The sequence below is a fragment of the Platalea leucorodia genome, assembly GCF_965183815.1.
Source record: "Platalea leucorodia genome assembly, chromosome: 4".
Classification (NCBI taxonomy): Eukaryota; Metazoa; Chordata; class Aves; order Pelecaniformes; family Threskiornithidae; genus Platalea; species Platalea leucorodia.
In genome coordinates, this window is record NC_138826.1 from 8,339,674 (window position 1) to 8,364,139 (window position 24,466).

Below are 24,466 nucleotides of genomic sequence, written 5' to 3' on the forward strand. Positions count from 1 at the left end.
GAACAGAAACACATAAGTGCTTGATTATCTTTGGCCAGATAAATTGGTATTTTTTTCCTGGTTCTTAATAGATTTCCTCATGCAACTAAAATTATTGTAGTTAAGTAGGTACTGGTGGGAGCAGTTAATTTAGCTAATAAGTTAATCAAACTAAACTAAGGTATAAAAGAGTCCTGTCCTCTTCTCTGTTAAAAGCTGACTTAAGGACCACAAAACAATCATCACGGAATAGTGATTACAAATTAATGTGAATATAGGTCAGGCATTTCTAAAAGTAAAGTCCTGAATTACAGTCTTGTTCCAGGTAGGTGAATTCCTCCCCCAGAGAACTGGCAACTGGAAGTAAGAATAGCGTTATTCAGGGGCTAAAAACACCCAGAATGAGGGGAACAAACATGACTTGTTTTTTTTTCCCCAGGTGCAATTTTGATCTAGACTTTGAGTAAGATGAGAGCAAATGAGCCACTGAAGTGACTCTGAAATACGACATGAATGAAGTCTAGAAGTTTTTTGTATGAAGGAGACATACTGATTGCATGCAGTGTCTAGAAAGATTTTTGCTGTGCTTTGTATGTGGAAGAGCTAAGTATTATGCTAAAGTATAACTTTAATCCTGTATATTAATTGAGTAACTCTACCTTAATTATCTTTCAGTATAATCATCTGACCTAATTCCTCATGTGAAATGACTTTTTTTTGCTGTTTGTGTCTTGCAGTATTTGTTGAGAAATACTTTTGTTACTTGACAGCATCTTTTGAATATTTTCAGGTTTTTTTTAACTTGCTAAAATTTCACATGAAGTTTGATGGATATTCCTCTTCAGATTCATATTATTAAGTTAAAATGCTATTAATGCTATTATTAAGTTAAAATGTTAGTTAACTAACACTTTCTTAAGAGTATGCTACTTGAATTTTAGACTTCTGGGCAAATAAGGTGATAAATTTGTGGAGGGAGGCTGATAATTTAAAAATAAATTGAAAAGGCACTATAAGCATCTAATAAAAGGAACTTTTAAAGACTTTTTTTAATAGCATCCCATATCCAAGCAGGGTTTTGGGCAGGGGCATGAGGTGTTTCGTTTTTGTGTCTCCCCCCCCCAGTATAGCTACAACGTGCCTATTCTGTTCCTCTGGAGAAGATGAAGAGGTTACAAAGGCTTAACAAATATGGTTTAAAGGCAGTAAAATCTCTCCCCCACAAAATCCACTTTACTTCTGATAGTTGTTTAGTATCATTTCAAAGGTTTGGAAGTAAAAAGCAGGCTTTTGGATATATGGATTGAGTTGGTGTGATCCTGCTTTGTAGGTCAAGGATTCGTGACATGAGTGTGAATTTTGCATTTTGGCCTTGCTGAATAAGGAGATGGCAGCATTAGACCCCACTTAAAAGTGTCTAATATAGATGCAATGAAAATCTGCCTTGGAGACCCTGGCAACAGCTCAGCAGTGTTTAGAAAGGTACAATATTTCTTGTAAGTACCTTCTGGTAACAATTTCTTAACTCTTGTAGCATTGGGAGCAACTCCTAGATTTCCCTACACCATTGTCATGGCTTAAAACCTTTTTCTCAGGCTGCAGCAGTGAATGGACTGAATGCAGACCATTTGTTACGGGCTTGTTCTCCACTGGTGGAGGATCACCAGTTGGTGTAACTAACTTTTTTGGCTACTGGTTAAAGTTAAGAAAGGGAGCTGAGAATACTGGATGAGCATTTGAAGATTTAGACAGCCAAATAGCAACCACTTTTTTTTCTTGTTCAGAGTTTGCAAAGTGACAGCCTTGAATTCACAAGAGTGAACTACCAGAACTGACCAGATCCTGGGATAGCTGCTGTGATGAGAGCAGCTGAGATTAACTGAGCCATTTCATTTGCTGTCAAGGTTGCTTTATAGACTTTTTTGAATAGAGGCTTACTGGTAGGCTACATGATCTTTTTTCTTTCTTAGTCAATGTGGTGAATTTCAGTAAGGCATTTATTGGTGGACTTTTGCTCTTTAAAGATGGACTAAATATTAGAGGGTAGCAGAACACACTCTTAAAGCTGTTATAGAAATTACAGCAAGGTTATTTACACAAGGTATTTAATAAAATAAGTTCTATAATATAATAACACCACACCCAGGATGATAGGAGACTTGTCTCTCCTTTACATAGGAAAGCTTGGGACAGGAAGATACTGAATCACCAAAGGTACCGTAGTCTCCAGGGCTTGGGAATAGAGTTCGTATCTCGTCTTGTTCACTGAATTGTGTTATTGGCACTATTAGCTAAAAGCCTACTGTTGGTACTATAATACAATGAAATACAGCTTTGCTTTCATATTAAAAGTGTGTTGTGTTGTCCCTACTTTAAATGTTTTGTGAAACCAACTTTACAATTCATTTTGCGTAGTGCTGTGACTGTTCTCAAGCGGGAAAGTTAGAGAGATGGTACGGACGTGGGGAGTCTGGCTCCTCCGCAGAGGGGAGAGCACCCGTTGTTGTTCTGCTGCGCTCCTGCTAGACCGAACAGAGGAGCAGCAGAGATGGCACTCCTCAGAGCGCCCTTCGTTACTGGCGATTGTGTTTTTAAAAGGTAGGGTAGCTCATAGACTTGCCCTACTGCAGGGGAAAAAGGTGGGAGAACCTGTGATGCCACGGTTATGTGCGCGGATTGCGGGTTGCCGGTTGCCTGTGTGTGGTTTTACAACACATGGGAATGGAGTCTTGCCGTGTTACCGACTGTCGCTGTCTGGGTCTGTATTCATTCACCAGGGCCCAGTAGGAAAGTCTTTCCGAATGAATTTGGGTTATCTTGTACTTAAATAGTCTGTCAGTTCCCTTAACTAATATGTAATTGAAATCTACTTGAAATAGTAATTTGTCCAATGTTTAATTTTGGAAATGTACAAACTCTCAGTAAATTACCTTAAATAGATAAGTGCCATGTTATAAAATTGGAAGGCTTCAGAGCAGCACTTAAACATTAAAATTAAACATTAACATTAAAAATGCATTTATTGTGGGATATTTAGCTATTTGTGTGTTGCTAATGCCAATGGAAATAGGTAATGTGTTAGGGCTTTTTGCTAAGGATTTTGCAAATAGTGGTAAGAATGTGAACATAAGTGCTTGTTGTGAATTAAAAATGTTATTGAGACTGCTTTTTAATCCCGTATTTAAAATAGAAAATTTAATTAGTGCTGCACAAGTCCAGCATACACGGTTAAGTGTTTTGCATATGACTGTATATAACTGCATTGGTATTTTAGAATTTTTTCCTCTTTAATTCATTGTTGTATTAATTTAAAAAAGAAGTCTATTTTGAAAATAGAAATCAAAATTATAGTAAACATCATGTCTTAATCTACTAAAAAAATTGCCTGTTCTGAGGATTATTTCATCATCCCGTGCTGTAGGAAAAGATTGCAGGGTGTGTTGTACTTAACACTTTGTTCTGAAGTTACTTGAGAGATGACATTTTTGGTTTGGAGGCAGATACGTCTGCATCCTCACTAGAATATTTTAGTTGGTTACTTTGCTCTCTTGTTTTGTTCTTGCTTAGTTTTGGTATTGAAAATAGATTTGTCCAGGTTTGTGTTTTTGTGAAATAGCCTGCTGGTTGTTTTATGGTATATGTAAGGGATATATATAAAAGTGTGGGTATCTTATCAATACCCACACTTTTAAGCCTGGCCTTTGCAGACATTCGGAGAGGCGATGGTAACCTGTTGGATCCCCTTTCTTTGTTCCTCCCTCCCAGAAATCTTGTTTCAGTAGCTCACTGAGGCTCCTGGTGGTGGTCATTAGTTTGAGGCTCCCATGGAAAACTTTTAATTTTTTTAATAGATTTTGGGGGAAGGTATATGGGCAGTTGCTGGTACTAATCGAAAAGTTGTTTATTTGCGCTGGGAAAAAAAAAAAAAAACAAAACAACAAACATATGAGTATTTATTCGCTCAAAACTTGGTATTATTTCCCAGTGTGTTTCCCTAAGTCTTCTTTTTTTTTTTGCCTAACAAAATCTGAGCTAAATCTGTATTTTTGAGGCGGTAAAAATCATTCCTAAAAGAAACAGGGTACCCTTGCTTGTGGTTAAAGTGGGAAATGTGTGGGGTGGTGTGTGCCGTGACGGCTCGGGGTGGGTCTGAGCAGGGAGGTGGCCAGGCTCTGAAGTGGCAGTAAGTCCTTTAGGAGTTTGTAGAGTGAAAATAGTGGGGTTGTCTTGGTGGTATTTTCCCCACTCTTGTGATGCTTACTATTCCTTTAATAATTCAAGAACAATAAAGGAAGATTATGAGTAAAATATCAAACCAGATAGTATACATGCAAGGAATATGTTGGGTTGGTTGTTTATGGTGTACTCATAAGCCTAAGACATGGCCAGTGTGATTTAATCGCTTCATATTTTTCATACATACACTTAAATACTTTATTCAGTTTATTTTTTTTAAATGGAATATTTTGACTTGACCAATTTTGAAACAGTTTTCTTCCTGAAGGAGTTAATAAGGGAGAAACTTGGAACGAAATTAAAGTTAGAAGTTGAATTGGATTTCAGGAAAATAGCTGGAGTGTTGAGTTGTATTTATTCACAGGGAGAACAAAAGAAATGTCTTTCTCATGGCTCTGTATGAGGCTGATGCTTGTACAGAAACGCAGTGTCTCGAATCAGAGCGCTGGGCTCCCTCCTGAAGTGTGCCGACAGTTAAAGGGCTCTTAATTATTTATTTGAATTTCTGAAACTCTTCAGTTCAGATCCATGTGACTGTTTCCTGAACACATTGTGATCTCTGAATGTGACAAGCAGATGCCTCCGATGGTTGAGCAAACAGCCCTTATGAAAGACTTCTTTCTCATGAAATGGCAGATACATCCTGCAGGCAGTGGTGCTCGTGTCCTGCTATTTCCAAGTCTTCTCAACAGAAATAATCCCTGGGAGGCCGTGTCAGTGAGAGGGGATGGGAAACCAAGGCATGGGGCAGCCCTAGGAAATGGGAGCAATAAATAAAAACAGAAAGGAGGAATACCCTGCAAGTGCTTTTTCATGTACTTTATATAATGCTAGTGCAGACTCCATGATATCTTTCTGTTTGCGGGGTTGCGGCCCTTGCTGTTAGGATTGCATGTGTGTGTCTGCCATGTGATGGGGCTGCAGCTGTGCGGCCTCTCCCCCTCCTTCCTCCCCTCAGATCGGGGCTGTGTCCGACACTGAAGCACTACCACTTAAAAAAATGAAACCGCTATTTATAACTCGGCATATTCTAATCAAAGAGAGAGAATTATGTGGTGAGATAACGTATGTAAAACACTTAGTATCTTGAACATGAACTGCTTTTCCTGTGAATCACATGCTGTGATGAGAGAAATGAAGCTCAAGGGCAAATATTTAGAATACCTGTATATTTTAATTCAAGAAGACTGGTTGAAAAGAGCAACTGAATGTTTTTCACAAAATGAGAGAAGTATCCATCTGTGTAACTGAAGTGTACTGTTTATTAGGATGCACCAGTCCTCGAAGTACAGCAACATCATAAAATTTTCAGCTTTAGGGTATTAGTATATTTTTACCTTTCAATGCTCTGATGTTTTATGCAGATGAACTTAAAACTTAAAATAAAGACCTGGTAACATATTTATTACAAAAGGACTCTTGTGTTAAATCACATCTGCAATATTAAACATATTCTGTCATTTGATCAGCTTCCCATTTTCTCAAAATTATCTGCACTAGTAAATGTAACTGAAATAATCTATTCCTGTGAAGCAATCTTTGTTTATATGTTATCCATGTTATGCAATCAAAAACCTTTAGTAGCTTCTACTTGTTCCTTTTGATTAGTGAATATGTAGGAATGGTAGTATATTTTTTTTAGGAGTGTTAAAAATTCATTGTAATCTTGTTACCTTTTTTTTTTATTTCTGTGTTAGTGTTGTTTATGCCATTTGAATTAAGATAAGTCTCTTCTATATTTTTCAGGTTCAAACCATTTTTTCCATTTCAAGTATTGCCACCTGATGAATATGAAGATCGAGATCTCTGTATACAGGATTTGCTATTGACAGAAGGTCGACTAAAAGTCACATTAATTGAATGTACAAGGTATGTTTTGTGGTCTTTTGCTCACTCTTGACTAAGCAAGTGCCTGTGTTTAAGTTTGTAGTATATAGCTGTAGGCCTGTTCTGATTCAAGAAGTAGCAGCTTTGGTGTTGTGATTGAGTTCTAATCAAGAAATATTTTTTTTTTTTAAGTAAAAATGAACAAATTAAAGTCACAGTAAGTTTCTGAGGCACTTCTGCGTTGTGTGTGGGTGCATGCATTTGCCTTTCATTTGAATTTTGCCTGGTTACAAGCTAATATGTGCCTCCTGGGGTTTTTTTGTTGGTTTTGGGTTGTTTTGGGGTTTTTTGGTGGTTTTTTTGTTTGGCACACCAAGTTATGAATCTCTTTCCAGGACACTATAAATGTTGTAATTATTCTATTGTATTATGTTGTAAGCAAAGGGAAATAATTGTTTCACTCAGTTTTACTTAGATTAATCCGAATAAATTTTATAAGGCATTATTTATTGTCTTTGTCTTGAACAAAATAATTGAAAGAAATAAAATCTTTCTTCGTTCATTGGAGAGAAAATAATTCTCTTTAAAGCTGGAGAAAAGGTGTGTGGGCACTTGGTTTGTTTGTTTTTTTTTTTTTTTTTTTGTCAGATCTCTTAGTTTTTGGTTTATGTTAGATCTTATCCTAGTAGTGCTTAAGCTTTGATCTAGTCATGTGCCGTTCTGCTCTTTATGAACTAAACTCTGCTTTGCAGCAAGATTTTTTTTCTTAACTTGTTCTTTTCATTGCTTATATTATCGTATGAGCTCCTTTTTGCACTTTTTTCTGTAGCCTTGTACAACTGTTGGAACTGCATTTGCTGTACTAATGTGATTTTTCAGTGCTATCGATTTCCAGAAAATATTCTTCTGCTTCTGAGGCTTGTTTGGGCCACAGCAGTGATTGTGTTTTGTAATAAAATTGCTGCTTCCCCATCTCCCTAGCTTTGTGATACGTTTTCTGTGAATGATCCAAGAATACTAAATGACTCTGTGCACTCCTTGGCTGCTGGGAGCATTTCCTCTCTACCCACGCTGAGTAAGGGAACTCCTGATATCTCTCTATAGGCAGTCTCCATTTTCGGTTCAGTAGTGTGTCATTTTTATTAACAGAGGGCCCAAAATAACTACCTTAAGTTGCGTGCAGTTAGTGGTTTGGTTTTTTTGTGTTTTTTTTTTCTTTTGTTTGGAAAGTAATTTTTTAAATACTATGTCTTTCCTGAATCTGAAACACTCTGTAACATCACCAACACATCACTAGTGTTGTGTTTCTTTCCGTTACCTTTTAGAAGCCAGATTGCTCAGTTTGACATCGTCATCTGACCTCTCAGTATTTTCAGCTGTCACAGATGCTTATCAGATGGCTGGGAGAGGATGCAGTTGCTGGCTTGTCAGGTCTTTCAAGCTTCAGGTTTGACTTAATTCGACTGGTTTATGCTTCTTGGAATTTCTAGACGCACACTTGAAAATGATGTTTGAACAGACCCCTCTCAATCTAGATGTCTGACTCTTGGTCCCATAGTAATTCCTTAGATCTTCCAGGTGCCCCACCCTTTTTTTTTTTGAATGAAATGACTGCAACTGCTGTCTGTAGGGTGCCCCTGTGAGTGAATATTCTTGCTTATTTTGCACCTGAAGGTATTGATGAGGTAGAAGCTGAAAGACACATGAAGGATTTTGGTAGTAGTAGTAGAAATATACTATATAAGAAAGTAACAATGACAAAATTTCCCTTTTTCATCACCACTGTATGTGAGCTGGTGTGAAGGTTGCCTGGGACCATTCTCAACGGTTCTTTTGCAGTGCAGCACTGCATGCTGAAATACGGAGCTTTTCTACTCGTGTCTGCCATTGGGACCTGAATGTTTTTCTTGGCAATCACTCTTGTTCCAGAAATGAAAGATCACTTTAATTTCTGTGTGGTTTTCAGTTTTGCTCAGTGCCCCAAAGGTTTTTCTCTTCTCTCTCAGTACAGTACCTATTCTTTGACTTCGGTACAGAATTTGGAGTAGCATTCTTGACCGCTGATGTTGTATTCCATCTAGTCTGGTAACAGAGCTCTACTACTTCTCCTGCTTAAGTCTGAAATACAGTGGTGAAACTATAGTGATAAAACACTTAGCAAACTTTTGGTATGTTATAAATGTCTAGTTTAATTTCATTATATTCTTCACACGACCAAATACCTGCACTTTTTGCACTTGTTTCTCTTCTAATTGCAGGCTTGACCGTATTAATTTCCTTGCTGTCATGCTATTGAAAGAAAAACTACATTTTGCATATTTTTAAAATTAAATTAATGAAAGGATGGGAACTTCGGTGTAAATAATGATAGAGAATATGTTTTGCAAATTTTTGTCCGACCTGTTGAAAATAGAAGTTTTCTTGTACAAGTGCAATGCCCTCATAGAACTCAATCATTGCGAAAATGCTGTTATCTGTCATTACCTTAAATTTTTAAGGAAAAGGGAAAAACAAAGCAACATGCTGTTAAATCTTGCTATTGATTTATTTTAAAAAATATACTGTGAAGAAAGTCTTAAAGCCTGTAAACTCTGACTAAATTAGGTGAGAATACTCTTCCAAAACTATGCCATGAAGTGGGCTTTCTAAATTAGCATTTGTTTCAATAGATAACCTTTGTGGAGAAGGAGATTTTCCTACGATAGTTTAGTAAAATACCACAGAGTGTACCTGAGACTGACTTGTCAAATTTGGAGTTTTATGGGTTCTTTTCCTTTTGTCTTCAAGTGAACTTACGTGTGTGGCAGTGGCACCTTTAGGTATGTGAATATTGAATCTGCTCTTGAGATTCTTAAAATTTGGGCAATACTCTGCTTATTTCAGCTCCTAAAATACTTGCAAATAGAAAGGCCACAGTTGAAAATAAAAAAATTAGGAAAGGATTGTAAAGGGAATAAATTCAGCTTGCTTTTACATACCTGGTAAAAAGTAACGTTACTAAAGGTTGGTGTGTACTTTGCACATACCAGAGTGTTGTTAGATTTGCAGATCAGCACTTTGGCATCATCCTACAAAAAGCAGGAAACTTGATAGCCTTGTTATTCATCCTCCTTTCCAGAAGACTATAAAGACTTGCTGAAGTTCTTGGCTCAGCTCAAGAGGTGAGGTGACCACAGCCTCCATGAGCTTCTGTTGTTCTGTATCAAAGGACAAACACTTCATGTCTTGGAGTCCTTGTAGCTCTCGGACTTGAGAGCAGGACAACTACAAACAACTGTTTTTATATCCATAACTACTCTGTTGAATCACTCTCTTCTACCTCATGCTCGCTTGCTGCAGGGAGCCATCCAATTTACAATTGGGGAAGGAATAGAAATTCACTTTCTGTACGCATATTTTAATTACTCAGGTGGTAATTTAATCACATTTTTTTTATTGATGTAATTATAGCTGGGGTTACAAACTTTGTTTCAGGATGTCTTTCATACAACCTTTCATACTGATTTACAAACTTCCAATCTGTAGGATATAGATATCTCCTTAATATCCAGTTGTTTTGGGTGTGTTGTGACACAATCTTAATGTCAGTCTTGATCTGCAGCTGTGTTACAGAATACAGTACCTCTGTTTGCATGCTAATGGAGTTATTATTCAAACAAAAATTTCCTTAGTGTAGCAGCAGTTAAAATTTCCCCTTTGTCTTTCTGAAATGGGAAATTGAATTCCAAACTCCAGCATGAAGAGCTCTTTAAATTTTAAAATGTGTAGGTTTGCTGTCTTGTGATATGTTTCTTCAAGTTGGGTGTTGGTAACCTGATGTAAGGTAAAATCTCATTATGGCTCATTGTTTTCCTTGTGACTTTTATGTTACGGTTCTGGCTGAAAATTATGTGTTATACCTGGTTTGAGCTGCCTTCTGTCCTTATTCTTCTGCCTTAGTTGCCACCAGTACAAGACAGCTAAATAGCTACTGTGCTGATGTTTTAGAGGGACAATAAGTACCTCTGGAAAATTCCCCGAGAGTGTGTCTAGGTGACCAGAAGATGAAACGTATACAACCAATGATCAGCTGTGGAAAAGCTTTAATGAACTGTCTGATATCAATGAGACCCTGGGGAAAACCTGTGTTACTCAAAAGCAACAGCTAAAAGCAGAACAGAAAAGCCACAGAGGGTTGCTGGGAATGGCTTAAAAATAAGCAAAGAAGGCCAGAGTTCGTCAGTTCAAGTAACCTTGAACAAACTTAGTCTTGTCCAGACAAAGTACCTAATCAGTTGGTTCTGAGGCTGGATTTCTGCTTACAGTAATCAAATCAATAGTGTCTAGACAAACGAGTGCTGAAGGTCAAGTTGGAAATGAGGTTGACAGCTGCTGTTTGCGGTGTTTCACTAGAGCACGCAGACTTCCCATCTGAAGACTCTGAACCGAAAACAATTGAGACTTTGTAAAGCTGGTGTGCAGGGTACCAGCCCGAATGTGATCTTCCCCTGCCATCTCCCCCATGCATTCATGTACTCGGCTAAAAACCAGTTAAACAAATTCTTCATAGAGAGACATAGAAAAGAAATGTTTATTTACCTCTCCTTGCTGCAGTGCAAGCTAGAGAGCTGTTGTAGGCAGAGAGGTGTTTTCCCTTGGGATTGGCTTAATTTTGCCAATTCTAATTGTTGGGAAAGTTGTTTTCAGTACCTTTACTTCATTTTCAAAGTATGTTTACTACATATCTCCACATCTGGAAGGCTAGGCACTCTTTCATCATAAATATTTGACCTAGAAACATTATTTAACAACATCAAGATAAACAGAGAAAATTGGTATGTTTTTCTGGCAGCTTTTGTCTATATTATCTAAAGAGTTGTGGTAACACATCACAATCACAAATAAGATACTTTGGATGAAAGCGTAGAAACTGTCCCTGTCAAATGTATATAGAAAGTTTGGGGGGAATTAAAATCTAATAGCTCTTTTGAAAAAGTACTATTTGTTTGAAGTTTTTGTTCCAAAATATTTATCTGCTTCCAGCTACTGTGAGATAAGCTGTGTACAACTTTATTGCTGTTCTGTAGCCTAAAGGTTATTGAGTTTTTTCTTTTGTAGTACTGATATCTACCTAAAAATCTTTATAGCCTTGTGGAATAGGGTATCATGCATGAAGAACCACTCTTTCATTTGTTATGAATGTTACAAAAAATTACAGATATGAGAGGATCCCAGTTTAGTGAAATAGAAACATAAGAGTAGTAAACTGTTACGTTAATCTTCAGTAACACGGTCTTTAACCAAGAAGAGCTTTAGTGTATTGTGAAGTTTAGGACTAGAATGGAAGACTCCTGTGGCTATTGTTGTTTTTTAAAAAAACAAAAAATTATTCTTTTATGAAAAAATACTAGTCTGCCAATTGAACACTTTATTTAAAAAAAGAAAGGAAAAAAGGAAACACAATAGCAAAAAAATCCACCAAAAAACCCAAAGAACCCTAGCTAAAAATTTTAATTTATGTTTGATATTTATGGAGTTCTTCCACTAGAGGGGGGCAGTGCCTTTCCTTTGGTGTAAGGCTGTGCCTGTGGAATCTTTTCTGTGTGTACACGTTGACAGAGTGTATAAATGAAGAGTAATGAGTTTAATATGATATCTGGGATATATGTCATAGTGTTACAATTCTTACTATAGGCTTTTCTATTTCAGGTTACTTATTTTTGGATCCTATGAAAGAGAAACAAATGTTCATTGCACAATGGAGCTGAGCAGTAATGTTTGGGAAGAAAAATCAAGAAGTTCTATTAAAACGGTAAAAAAGGCTATAATCTTTGCATATTGCAGTGTGTTTTATGCTCTTAATACATTGTCTAGAAAGAGTGTATCTTTGGGCAATCAAATGGGTGATATAGCAGGGGGGAAAAAAAAAACCAAAAAAACCAAAACAGACTCATTATTTACTTTTAAATCCAAAGTATTTCACTGTCAAATTGACATGTCTGGATAATTCATGTTCAATTATCACAACTGTGCTTGAAAATGTACCTGGTTTGAATATATTGTCAACTGTCCGTCTGCATTAAAACAAATAGTGTAAAATACGCATTTTTATAGTCCTGTTATGTTTGGGTGGGGCAATGTTTAGAGAACAGTGAGTAAGATTCACCTGTCTTTCACTGGCCAGTAGGGTATTCCCTTTGGATGTGAGTGTCGAAGACACGTGCAATTGGGGGTAGCTCATGTGACTGACTTCTTCCTTTTCCCCTGCCTTTTGTGAAAATGTAGGCAATTGCCATAGATTTCTAACTTTTTTCAGAGCATATGAATCCTACCCTGTTTGCTAAAGAAAAATACTTTTATAAGTGTCTGCAAATATAGAAAGTAGTATTGGTGGTATTGTAAATTAATCTTTTACTAATTATCATACTCAATAACATGAGTTGAGCAGCATACAGCCTACAAATTGCCTTTCTTTTTTTTGTGTGTGTGTGAGGATGAGAGTTGTTTTTTTATTTTTTTTTCCCCTTCCTCAAACAAGAGGTGCTGTGTATGAAAGAGCCTTTCAGTTTCACATTAGGGTGATACTGTGGTAGTCATCAAATTGAATTTGGCTTATGCTGAGCAATTGCTTATTGGAAAAAACCTAGAAGCTTTAAAAAGACTTTATTTTGACAGTTGGTTTCATGCAAAGAAATCACTGGAACAAAAATCAATGTCCAGCATTTTACCCTCTGCTGTCTGAATGCAACTGGCTTAAGCCCTGTGCCTTTGTTATATCTGACTGGAGTTGTGTTTGGAGACCAGCAGCGTTTTTCCACTGGAGCAGCAAGAATCCAGAATTTCAGCATCTCATTTAGTTTCTGCAATTAAATTCCACTTTGCATTGTTTTTAAAACTGCTTGTGACAAATGCTATGATACTTGTTTTCAGCTTACTGTATGTTATGTTTTGCCAAAAAGGGTGTATGGCTGGGCAACAGACAGAAAGCCTGTTTTTGTTGTCTTAGCTGCTGTATTCTTAGTCAAATGAAAAACTTGAAGGGAGGGTAGAGGTTCACCTATGCTCTCTTAGGAACCCCTAACACTGAGTGGCAATTAGCTTTCTGAGAGTAGCAGGGAAACGCCAAGCGGGGAGCCTGCGGCTGGAGTGCAGACCGAGAAACTTCAGAGCAGAACTTTCCCAGAGTGCGGTTCAGCAGCCAGACATCATAGAAACCCATGGCAGCTCAGGACTATGTCCCCCAGAGTTGTCTCTGTCTTGGCCCCCTCTACCTGCTCCTAACGCAGTCAGCGGTGTTTATGTGGTTGCGAGTTAGCCACGTCAGCTCCCCGACTTGCCTTGCTGCGTGATAGCTCCAGTGCCGGTGGAAAGGAGAAGGAAGGGTGGGATGGTAGTGGCTTCAGCTAGTTTAAGCGGCATAAAGCATTCCAGTGGTCCTGAGAGGAATTACTGAGTTCGCTTAACTCTAGAGGTTGCTAGACTTCATTGAAGCACTAGGCAGGAGGTAGATTTGAGTAATTTGTTTTCAGATCTTTTTGTTTAATCTGTTTTATGCAGCAGTTTTTAATTTTGTTTAACTTTTTCTAGTTTGTTTTAATCTAAAGGTTTAAGCCTCTTTGTATGATCACATAAGGATAAGGTAGGAGTAATTCAGCCTTAGTAGTCTGGCCAGTTCATAGTCTTAACCCTTTCCTAATAATAATAAATATTACAGAATTTTCAAGAAACAAGCAATACTGCCAGGGTTAAAAAACAAAAGCAAACAAACAAAAAAACCCAACCAAAAAACCCAACCAGTTTCGGGATCTGGACCTGCTCCTGCTAATACTTACTCATGCGAATGACCCTTTTGTTGGGATAAGCTGGGTATGAAACCATGCACAGATCCGCAGGGTTGATGCTTTAGCAATGAAGGTAGCAGTACACTGATTTACCATTGTGCTTCTCTGGACAAATTAATTTGTGCTTATTTTTAGATAATTTTGAGTAGCAATATTGGAATATATTCTTTTATACATAACAAGAGGAAAGAAAAAACGCTCCGCAGCTGACATGGCACCAGGGTGTTTGTAACAGCAGATGGCAGTAGGACTAAGCTGATGGAAGGTGGAATAGCTCCTTTTTAAAACTACAGAAAAGTACTCGGGGTGAGACTCTCAAGAACTCATCTTCTGTTTCAGCATCTAAAATGAAATGTCAGGTTTTGAAAATTTCTTAAACTTTTGGAAATCTGGCCTGCAATGTACAGAAGGTTTTTCTATTCATCTATGCTGCAGTCCTTCATTAAGCATCGTTCAAACACTGCCTGCCAGAGAGCAGAGACTCCTTGATCTGAGTTGCTGCCTCTCTAGCTCTGCTGTTCGTATGGAAAATTCACTGTGCTCAACCACCTTGAGCTTTAGACCACTAGATTGGTGGCCTAATTTTAAGATCCCGCTTCTGAAAATCTTGACATGGTAGAATAAGGAAACTGAAAATGAGCAACTTGCAGAACTACTTTTTGCTTCTCAACTTACATTCAACATGTAGTGAAATCATGGAAGTCTGTTCTTTAGGAAATCAGGTCAAATATGCAAGTTAAGTTACAAAATATTAGGAGATTTTGCTGGGTGGCAAGAGTATTGCCAAAGACCCTCAACAAAATAAGTAGTGTGGCTAACACACTTAACGTTGGAGTTTGGTTCTTTTTCTGAGAAATGATAGCTGTGAATAGTTAAATAGGAATCTATCAAGAAGAGACATTGTGATATTTTCCAAACAAAAAGTTTACTTGTATCATTAATCATGATTTTTAGCTTTAATGCAATGTTAACCGCAAGGCAGCTGATTGCAGTACTTAATATCTTGCTAGTATGAACTCCTCCTTTTAATGCCCATGTGTGCAATAATTATTGGAGGTGAAGTTGTTAGAATGAATAACAACTTCAGAAACTAGGGAGGAGAAATTATAGACTAAGTTGAAGTAAAAAGTAGATAAATTTGTTCTGGTTTAAAAGCGTCTAATTTATAAGAGGCATTTATATAGGCATGAGAATACATCCTCTGATTCAGACTATATTCTACAACATTCCCAAGGAAAATTTTCATAACTTTCTATACTTCCTGGCATTTTCATTCTTTTTATTATGTTAGTAGTAGTGATAAAAGATTAGACAGGTTTAATACTTCATAATGAATTTTGGTGAGACTTTAATCTGATTCCATTATTTATGTAGGTGTCAAAATTGGTTTTGAAAAAAGATGCTGTGTTATTGAAAGTATCTAGAGCATTATTGAAGTGTCTGTTATAATACAAAGGTGTCTCAGGTTTCCAAGCTGTTTATCAAATCAATCTGAAACACCAATAAGACTTCAGAGAGGTGATTTGGCCCCTTCCCATGTGACACATGTAAACATTCTTAAATATCTTAATTCCGGCAGCACATACTACTAATTACATAGCGATGCAGTGATTAATGTTAAAATTTAATTATGTATGGATAGGGATGTAGTAATTAGACAGCACTAACAGCATTGGATTACTAGACAGGTGTTCCATGGCTAAATAATTAGATGTGTCTAAATAATGATATATGTTTGTAGATATTAAATGGAGGCTGTGTCATAAATATGAATGGTTATGTCCATTGAACTGCCAGTTAGCAATACCAGATCAATTTCTACAAACAAAAAGAATTGTTCTCTTTTTCCTTGGAGCACATTTGTTTAGAGCAGGCCCCTCGCCTCATTACGCTTGGTGAGAATCTTGCTGCTGACTTTCCCTGTGCCAGCACTTCATGTGTAGTGTTGTGAAAGAACAACGTAATTTTTCAGCAGAAACTGAAGTTGCTCTGTGAATAAAAGGAAAACATAGGCTGCCTTCCTTAAAAGTGGCAGAAGAATGGACATAGAAATGACCTTGAAGTATTAGTAACAGAGACCTGAGGTAGCATTGCAGCTGTAAGTACCCCTTACATTGCCTCTGCAGTGCCTTGACTGCTCTGTGGGTGCTCGGCTGTCCTGAGTGGGGTGAGTGCTGGCACTTGCCTCTGGTTCCAGCAGTGTAGAGAAGAATGAATCGAGGGTATAGTTGTGTAGGAATGAGAATCTTGGTTCATGTGAACTGCTCTACATATCTTGGTAGTCATGTTGCCTTTCTTTAGGTACTGATTCTTTTTGACAGATAAATTGGTTTTCTACGAATTGTAGAAACTATTGCAAGTAGATTGTTATCTTCTGACACTCTTATACCCAAGAAGCATGTACAAACTGTAAATGGTTTGTGTTTTTTATTGGTTGTTTGACTGTAGAGTAATGAGGGAGAGGCGCTCAACTGCAAAACAAAATGTATCTGTTCCAAGTTTTCTTTTTTTTTTTTAATAGAAGTTCAGGAGCACAAGAGAATTGTTATTGATTTTGAAATAATCAAGTTAGATAATCTAAGAAAACACCTTTAAATTCTGGTTTCAACTAATACGTTGTCTGAGGTGGTACTGTAGGAGTAGCCGCAGTTTTGTATTCCTAAAGGTAGTAACTGTTGGTTTTGTTGTTGGTAAGTGTTGTGTTTTTTTTTTTTTGTTTGGTGTGGGGTTTTTTTTTTGGGGGGGGGGGAACCCGTTCTGTGACTACTAACTTCAGCAACACAAACTGCATTTCATATTCTGCAGAGTACACATTTCCATCTAAAACACCACATCTAGGAGCCCATAGGACTTTACTTTTGCAGCAGTTGTCTCAGGAGCACACAAATATCCTCTGAAGTAACCTAAGAATAGAAAGAATTAAAGAATTAAGATAAGCATCCCAACACTTTTTTAGGAATTCTGCTAGATGCTTTCTACAGTTCATTCTGAACATTGTGGTCAGCACTGGAGTAACTGCAGGAGAGGACCAGTGACACCGTCAATATTGCACTCTGAATTTGTGCACACATATGCGTACACATATATAGGCCGTGATCTCCGCTTCTTTTGGTGAGGTTATCTTGATGGATATGGCCTTTTATAGATGAACTTAATGGTAACTTAGAAATTGCCGTAGGCAGGCTGGCTGGTTGGTTGGTACCTGTTTATAAAAAAGAAAGGCAATATTTCTTAGCCTTTTAAAAAAAACCTAAATTTCCTTTGTCAGGGATTAAGGGAAACTTAGAAGTATTCCAGTACTGCAACATATGAATGTAAAATGAGAAATAATGTAAATCAAATCCAGCACCTTCTGAAATGAGTTGCCTGAAGACACTAAACTATAATGTCAAAATTTGAAGCAACTGTGAAACGTTAATTTGTAAATACATGAGTTAAATGCCTCACAGTTGGCATTTCAGTGTGCTTGTTCAACAGCCTGCCATTTCAGAGTTTAATCATATCAAAAGAAAGGAGGAGGATTAAAGCAAGAGAAGCTTTTTGAAAATGTCACTTTTTATGAAAATTCATGATCTTGTAAAATTTGATAATATTTGTAAATACAATGGGGAATAGTTCTGAGATTTGTGCCTTACATAATATTCTGTAATCCGTCTTTCAAATAAACTTGAAGGCCATCAGGATTTTTTCCGTCTCATCTTAAACATTTAAGCTTTTTGACTTGTGGCTTCAGAAAGGTTTTCTGTGATTAAAGGAGACCTTCTGTGAAAATGCACTGTAGTTTTTTTTTTTTACTGCTCAGGGACTATTCAATAGGAACATTTAAAAAAAAGACCAAACAAACACTTAACAGCTTTTTTTTTTTTTTTAAAGTGTATGTATATTCAGGTAGTTGTTTAGAAACAGATGTCATCGCTCTGGTCACAGCCTGACCTGATACTTCTTGCCTGCATGTAAACCATTCAGAAGCTATCATGTACCGCATCCTTGGGCATGCATACCCTCACCTGGGACAGGTAGAAAGCAGCACTTGCCACACTTTATTGCATTTGGCAGCAGACGATACTGAATGCATCACGTGCATCCAAGTCTGTAACTTCCTTTACATGCACCTTCTTTCTCCTAATGTCCATGCTTGAAGTTGTGATCCTTCTGACCCTCCCCTGGAGTGCTGCAGGGATTGACTGCTTGCAATGAATCTGACTTGCTGAGTTTCAGATTTAAAATACCAGATGAAAAGATTAACAAATAAAATAACTGGAGTAAGATGAATCTGTAATGAGCAGGGCTTCATGCTCTGCGTGTGTGCTTGCACTTCCCCATGCCCAACTCTTATTTCAAGAGATGCCAAAAGAACTCATCATGGTACTCATGTTTGGGAAGAGAAGTTCTGCAGCCAGGTACTTGTCTTGCATAGTGAAATAAGTCTGTTTTGAAGCCACTTAATTCTGATCTAAATCTCCATTAGATTTTGTACCCGAGTTGTATTGCAGCTGCCGTTGGTGATACTGTCTATTCAGTTGGGGTCTTCCAAATCAGTATTTTGCAGGGTGTTGCGCTCTCTGAGAGCGTAGTACTGACCTCCTCCTGATTCATCAGGAAGAGTCATGAGAGAGGCGCAAGCCTTTTAGATGGCTGTTGGGTGAATTCACCTTTGTAAGACCTCTCTGTATGACTGTTCTAGGACAAAAATTATGTAAAACTTCAAGCTTGATCAGGGATTAGTTCTGTTCTTTTAGTGGTTTTTACAGAGCTGATAAACAACATTCAGTTTCACTGTGTGGTTGGTTTTTTTTTTTCCTTGAAGGTTACTCATGTAATAAGCAACCTGTAGTACAGATTGTTTGAGTTACCTTTTAGCTGCCTGTCTTCCATATCCTCCTAATAGAACCCAGTTTGAATAGCAATTGTAAGCTTTTCTTGTCATACTTTTTAACTTACAACTTCATATTTAAATTATAAAACTATGAAGTAAACACTAAATGATCTCTTTTCTTAAAAATGCTTGTAAAAGCTAAGACAGGCACACTGTTTTAGTGTGTCACTAGCGTGGTGCTGATGACTTCTTTTTTTGTATTCTTGTCATCTGTTCTGCCACATGTCCAAATATTGGATGCAGGAAAGAGTTTTAAGTAGGTTTTACAGCAGCTGTGTTTCTCATTTGCAAAGAAATTGATTTACAGTGATAGCTGATCTTGCTAAATAAATAGATGGCTGATGCATGAAAGCCAACTTTGTTTGTATAAACAGTATGGCCTATTGTAAGAGAGATAACAGTGTTTTATTGACCAGAATAAACAAAGTGGTTTCTGGGTAATTCAGTATATTTCTGGAATGACTTTCTGAACTATTTTGTTACGTCCTGTTGCAAAGTTATACGGCCAGATGAGCCAGCAGCTCAGGTTGGTGACTGCTGCACATGGCTGGAGTGGAAGAGGAAGGACTTAACTTAAACACAGATATTTACAGCCACCGTTGGAAAAATAAGCTGTTGTCATTCTCATGGGTTTGTAGTTTTTCTCTTCAGTCTTCTAGTTTATTTTTAAAATATATTTTCTCAGAGCACCTTTATAAAAGTTAACCCCTTCTTAATGTACTAGGCTTTTTATTTTCAGATTGAGAGATTGGGATCTGTTCCTATTAAGGAGGTAATAATTGGATTGAAACTAATTTACCCATTTGTATGGATTTTAGTGATGTTGTAATGTTTCCCTACCAAATCAAGACCTGACCAAGTAAACTTTATGGGGCATGTTGAAAACTGTTACCTTCCACTGGTGAATGGTTATGTCTTCCAAAATAACTAATAGGAAGGGAGCCTGTGTTTGAGTGTTTAATTACTGAAGAAAAACATGTTTTCGGGGTTGTAACAACACAAAGAGAAAGCCTGGAGGGGGGGATAGAAGGAGTCTCGGGAAAGGGGCCCATGGCTGTGAGTAAAAGTACTCGTTAAGAAGTGGTGAGGTACTGGCACTTGGTGCTCATCTGCTCTCCTAAAACCAGGTAACTTCTGAAATCTGCCTGAGACATGGGGTTTGACAGATGATGAAGTTGTAGGGGTGTTTCTTTCTGACTGCAAGTTGCTCAGTGGTAACTTGTCTATGAGCTACTCCCACAAGTAGTTCATCATCTGGAAGTTCATCTTGTAATTAAGGAAGAGAAAATTACATTGTAGTTTCTGCAGATTGTCAAAGGATAAGCAAGTGCTTGTAGTTATCCCAGAACAGCCGATGTGTAACTTCTGACCCATCAGTGCCTTCAGCAATCTGTTATCGCCCTTGGTTCCAAGCATAAACAATTTACCTGTTTATAGACCTTGAAGTGCAGTAATAACTATTGATAAGGCTCCTCTTCTGAATACTTTATTTAGTTGCTTTGTTTTTCAAAGTTCAGACAATTAAAGCTGCCGAGTAGCTTTCCACTAAAAGTTTATCAAGAGCCTGCAGTTAGATTTTGCATTTAATTTTGGGTTTACTCTTTATGGGTTGTTTAATACCTTCCCATGCCCTCCTGAGTATGTCAAATGCTGCTGCCGAGTTTTATCTACCCTTGTGCTCTACACTGCTTATTGCTGCTACGGGCTGTGCTAGAGAAGGAGCAGGGAGAGTTTGTGTGCAAATGAATGTCCAGGAGGAGTTAACTTATTTTTAGCAGGATTTTACCCAAATTGGTTATGTCGTTTATTTGTTGTTGTTTTGTGGTTTTGTTTTTTGCTCTCTTTTTTTTTTTTTCTAATCCAAATTGGCAGATTGAGTTTGGAGACTTGACAGAGTCTTTAACTCCTGCTAAATTGCAAAAAATGATGGATAAATTTGGCAGACCTTTTCTTGAAATAAAGTAAACCTGTTACAGTTTCCCTCCTGGAAAGTTTCTACTTTTCATTTTATAGTCTGAAAAAGGCATAACTAGACTAGGAGTAATATCAGCTCTTTAGCAACTCATTTTGGTAAGATGAAAGAGTGAGACATAGTGGCATACACTTGGCTGCTAAACTGTGCCATTTGAAAAGGAGATGTTTTAGCTGACAAACTGTAATACAAGGGGCAGATGGAGACAGCAGAGAGGGAGATGGGTTGGTACTTACTAACGGGTGTTTGTCACCAGGCGAGCAGCTTCTTCAGTACTAAGAACAGGCTTTAGAGGGATGTATGAAACGAAGAGATCCCAAACAGGTTGGTTATTACAGGTTGCTATGTAACTGAAAATACCCTTTGGTTGGTAGGTCATCTGTCACTTCTGTAACAGACGTTTGCTTGGCTGTTGTTGTTGCTCGCTTTTAATGCCCATAGATGCATCAAAGTATCTAAAACAGCCACTTGCTTTTAGTTAATGGACACACAGAGCTGATCAGAGTTTGTGGCATTCGTGTTTCCATCTCTTCTTTCCCATAATTCCCCCCTCGGAATGCACGCTGTACATCGATGGGGAAAGGTATCCAGTTACTCTGCAAGTCTTTAGGGATTGTGAATAGCATGGGCAGCCAGGAGGAGTGCACTGTGAAAGGTGTGGCCTATCACAGTTTGGACAAGCATGTATTTTACTGATCTGCTGGTATCTGTAGGGCCTCAGTTCCTATCCATCCTGAGCTCCTGGTCAGCGAGGGCTGCTCTCACTTGTGGGCATGTGGTGTAAGACTGTATTCATTTTACACACCTGCTTTGGCCTGCAGCATGTTAGACACTTAAAGTGTGATTTACACTTACAGTTGCGTAAGTGCAGCTTTTTGCATTGATTTTTTTTTTTTTTTAACAATCAGGGGTTTGAGTCTCTTTTCTGGTTCTCTATGTGATTCAGGCTTTACAGATGCATAGGGCCATCACTGGGTGCTCCTGTTTGGATTTCATCAGTTACCCTTCTGTTCAGATGAGTTTTTAGAAGAGATAATATTCAACCCTTCTTGAATATGTTGATTGAATAGGCATACCGGTCCATTGCAATTTAGTGAGAAGTCGATGGAAGTAATATGTTTTCTCTCAGTTCCACTTGATTTAGACAGCTGCTCTGCCTGTCTATCTGTTTGAACGTGACTTTGGTTAACTATCTAAAATATTACTAGGTACAAATTAAACTATACTTGAAAGAGGGGGTATAAGTCTCAGAAGAAAGATTTTCCTGACAACAAAGAGCTAGAGAGGGAAAAGTAAGCAAATAGCATCTCCAAGGCAAACATTGGTGGATTTCTGGTGCTAAGGTGGTGTGGGAAGCTGGTAGCTCCTCCGCACAAATGTAGTTTGATGTGAGCCATGGCTTGCCTTCCATCATAGCGTGTGTGAAGGGGCAAATGGCATTGGATTCCTTAGTTTTGCTTTTCACAGAATGGCTTGTATATAAACATTCTCATTAGTACAGGAAATGTCAGGTGCTTGAATCTGAGTCTCATGGCTAATTTAGCTGGTGTAAATATAGAAATTACATCAGCTTAAACAAAAAGCATCATCAGGCTAAATATCAGGAAGAAACTTCAAATGGAGTTTTTTTTTTCCTAAAGGATCCTTAATATTTAATAATATGTAGTATGATGATGATTATTGATGATTTAACTAATGAACTCACGGTTCTTTAATGTAGGTGTTTGATGTCCTTCAATGGGAAGGAAATTCATTTTCATACACCACAAATAGTTGATATCTAGCAGTCTTAAATTTTGTGGTGCAAGTGTCAAAATACAGGCATAACAACTGAGTGACTGCAAAGAAAGCCTTTAATTTTGTGGGAAGAATTCCTTATTCTGAGTACAATCATATGTAATGTTGCTATTTTTATGAAGTCAAATGAGTTAAGTAGTTCAGATTCTTGGACTAAAGGTAATGCAGTGTTGTTACATGTGTCATGTCTTACCTTCCTAGAATGCTGTAATTATTTAACTGAATATTATCTTGAAATGACTATTCATGTTTTTCTTCCTTTCTCCCTCTTCAGTCACAAGCTGAAGCAGAAATTAGATGTTTGTTTCTTAGTGTTACAAGAGACACTTATAGGTCTACCAGGGTGCAGCTCAACATCTGGAGGCAGCAGTGAATGAGAATGGTGTTTGGAGTATTTATACGTTGTCACTAGTTACTGTGGCTATTCTGTGTCTGTAGAACAGCAGGAGTCAAACCTTGCTTTGTAGACAAAAGTGTGTGTTCAGACAATTATTAGTGCAGGATAAGTGACTCTTCTTGCTTTTTCTTAAGGGTGACCAAGCATTTTAAAAATACTTTCAGTAATTAAAAAAATATATAAGCAAGCATTTTGTAATGTAAGTGTAGTGCGTGTTCTCCAAATGCTATATAATGATGGCAAATAGAAATGAGAAAGTAATCTGAGTGGGCAGCATAGCAATTGCCCTGGAAAAGCCTTGGGGATCAAAAATGGAATTGCCGATTCCCGTCATACAAATGAAATAACTAAAAGGTCATTCCAGTGTATTAAGGTTAGATAGAGCAGACTGATGTTCTGCAAAGGACACCTACATGTTGGAAGTAATTAGTAGTGAATCATTGTTAGAAAATGGAGCATTTCCCTTAATGCAGTCTGTCAAAAGGCTGCCTCCATTAAAGTTTTGGTAAGATAATCTTTGAACTATGAATGTCTTTACAAATATTTTAACCAAAAGTCAATATCTTCAGATCTTTACTGATGTCATCTGTTTCCATTTTTAGGTGCTTAGTTTGGAACAAGTAGCATGTCTGCGCACCCTTAGATTCATTTGATGTTAATTGAAGCTATGTATTTTCCCTAGCTGATGGAAGAAAACAAAAACCAAAAAAAGCCCGTAGAAATCTGGCCGGATATGCAGAAAGGTTGTTTTTTTTTTTTCCTTAATTATAAACACATCCATAAAGTTTTTCACATCTAAACAAATATATAAATATACATATACACTTTATATATGTATGTATAAGTTGTGCGTATATATAAATACATGCACTAAATATATATTGATTTGTGTGTGTATATATATACACACAAAATTAAAAACATTAGTTGTTCTTCTTCAGTTAAATTTAAATGGAAGTCTCATGGCTAACAAATTGACCATGCATTTAAAAAATGCAGATACCTGTAAATACAGTAAATGACCCCTGAGAAATTGGGCTTGGCTTATCTAAAGTTCGCCAGTGCTTACAGCTCTGATTTATACAAGAGTCAAGAAATAAAAAGACTATGTTTATCAAAGCAATTTCAGAAATCTGTTTCTGGGTTCCTTGGTAGTTAAATCGCACATCTGTGGGAAGATAGTAAGAACAGGCTGTACAGCAGCTTGTAAACTAAAAATACAGTCACTTTACATAACAATGTGAACTACATGTGAAGTGAGCATAGGATTATGGTGTTCATAAATTCAGAACACAAACAAACATGTGGTCCATCTCCACTGCAATCTCTCCCACTTTCAAACCAGTGATTTTCACTGGTCTCAAATCAGGTGCACGTTTGTAATAAGTACAGATGAAAATACCCTTGTCTATATGATTTCAGTCAACTAGTTAAGTCTGTAACAAGTAGCTTAAATTGTAAGTTGCTGTTCAGTCACATGGTGTTTCTGTGACATGTGGAGTCAAAATCTATTTGAGCTGTATAGCCCGTTCTTGGGGAATATGAAAAACATATGTGACAAA

The 24,466-nt window shown here is 37.4% G+C and overlaps 1 protein-coding gene across 1 annotated transcript in view; it reads left to right on the forward strand.

The window, feature by feature from the left end:
- Positions 1–24,466, forward strand: part of PDZD8 (PDZ domain containing 8) — a 66,776-nt gene that overhangs the window by 14,631 nt on the left and 27,679 nt on the right. Inside the window, exons 2-3 of the mRNA XM_082308678.1 lie at positions 5,962–6,084; positions 11,731–11,833. Coding sequence (XP_082164804.1) covers positions 5,962–6,084; positions 11,731–11,833 — 226 coding nt within the window. The remainder of the gene's footprint in view (positions 1–5,961; positions 6,085–11,730; positions 11,834–24,466) is intronic.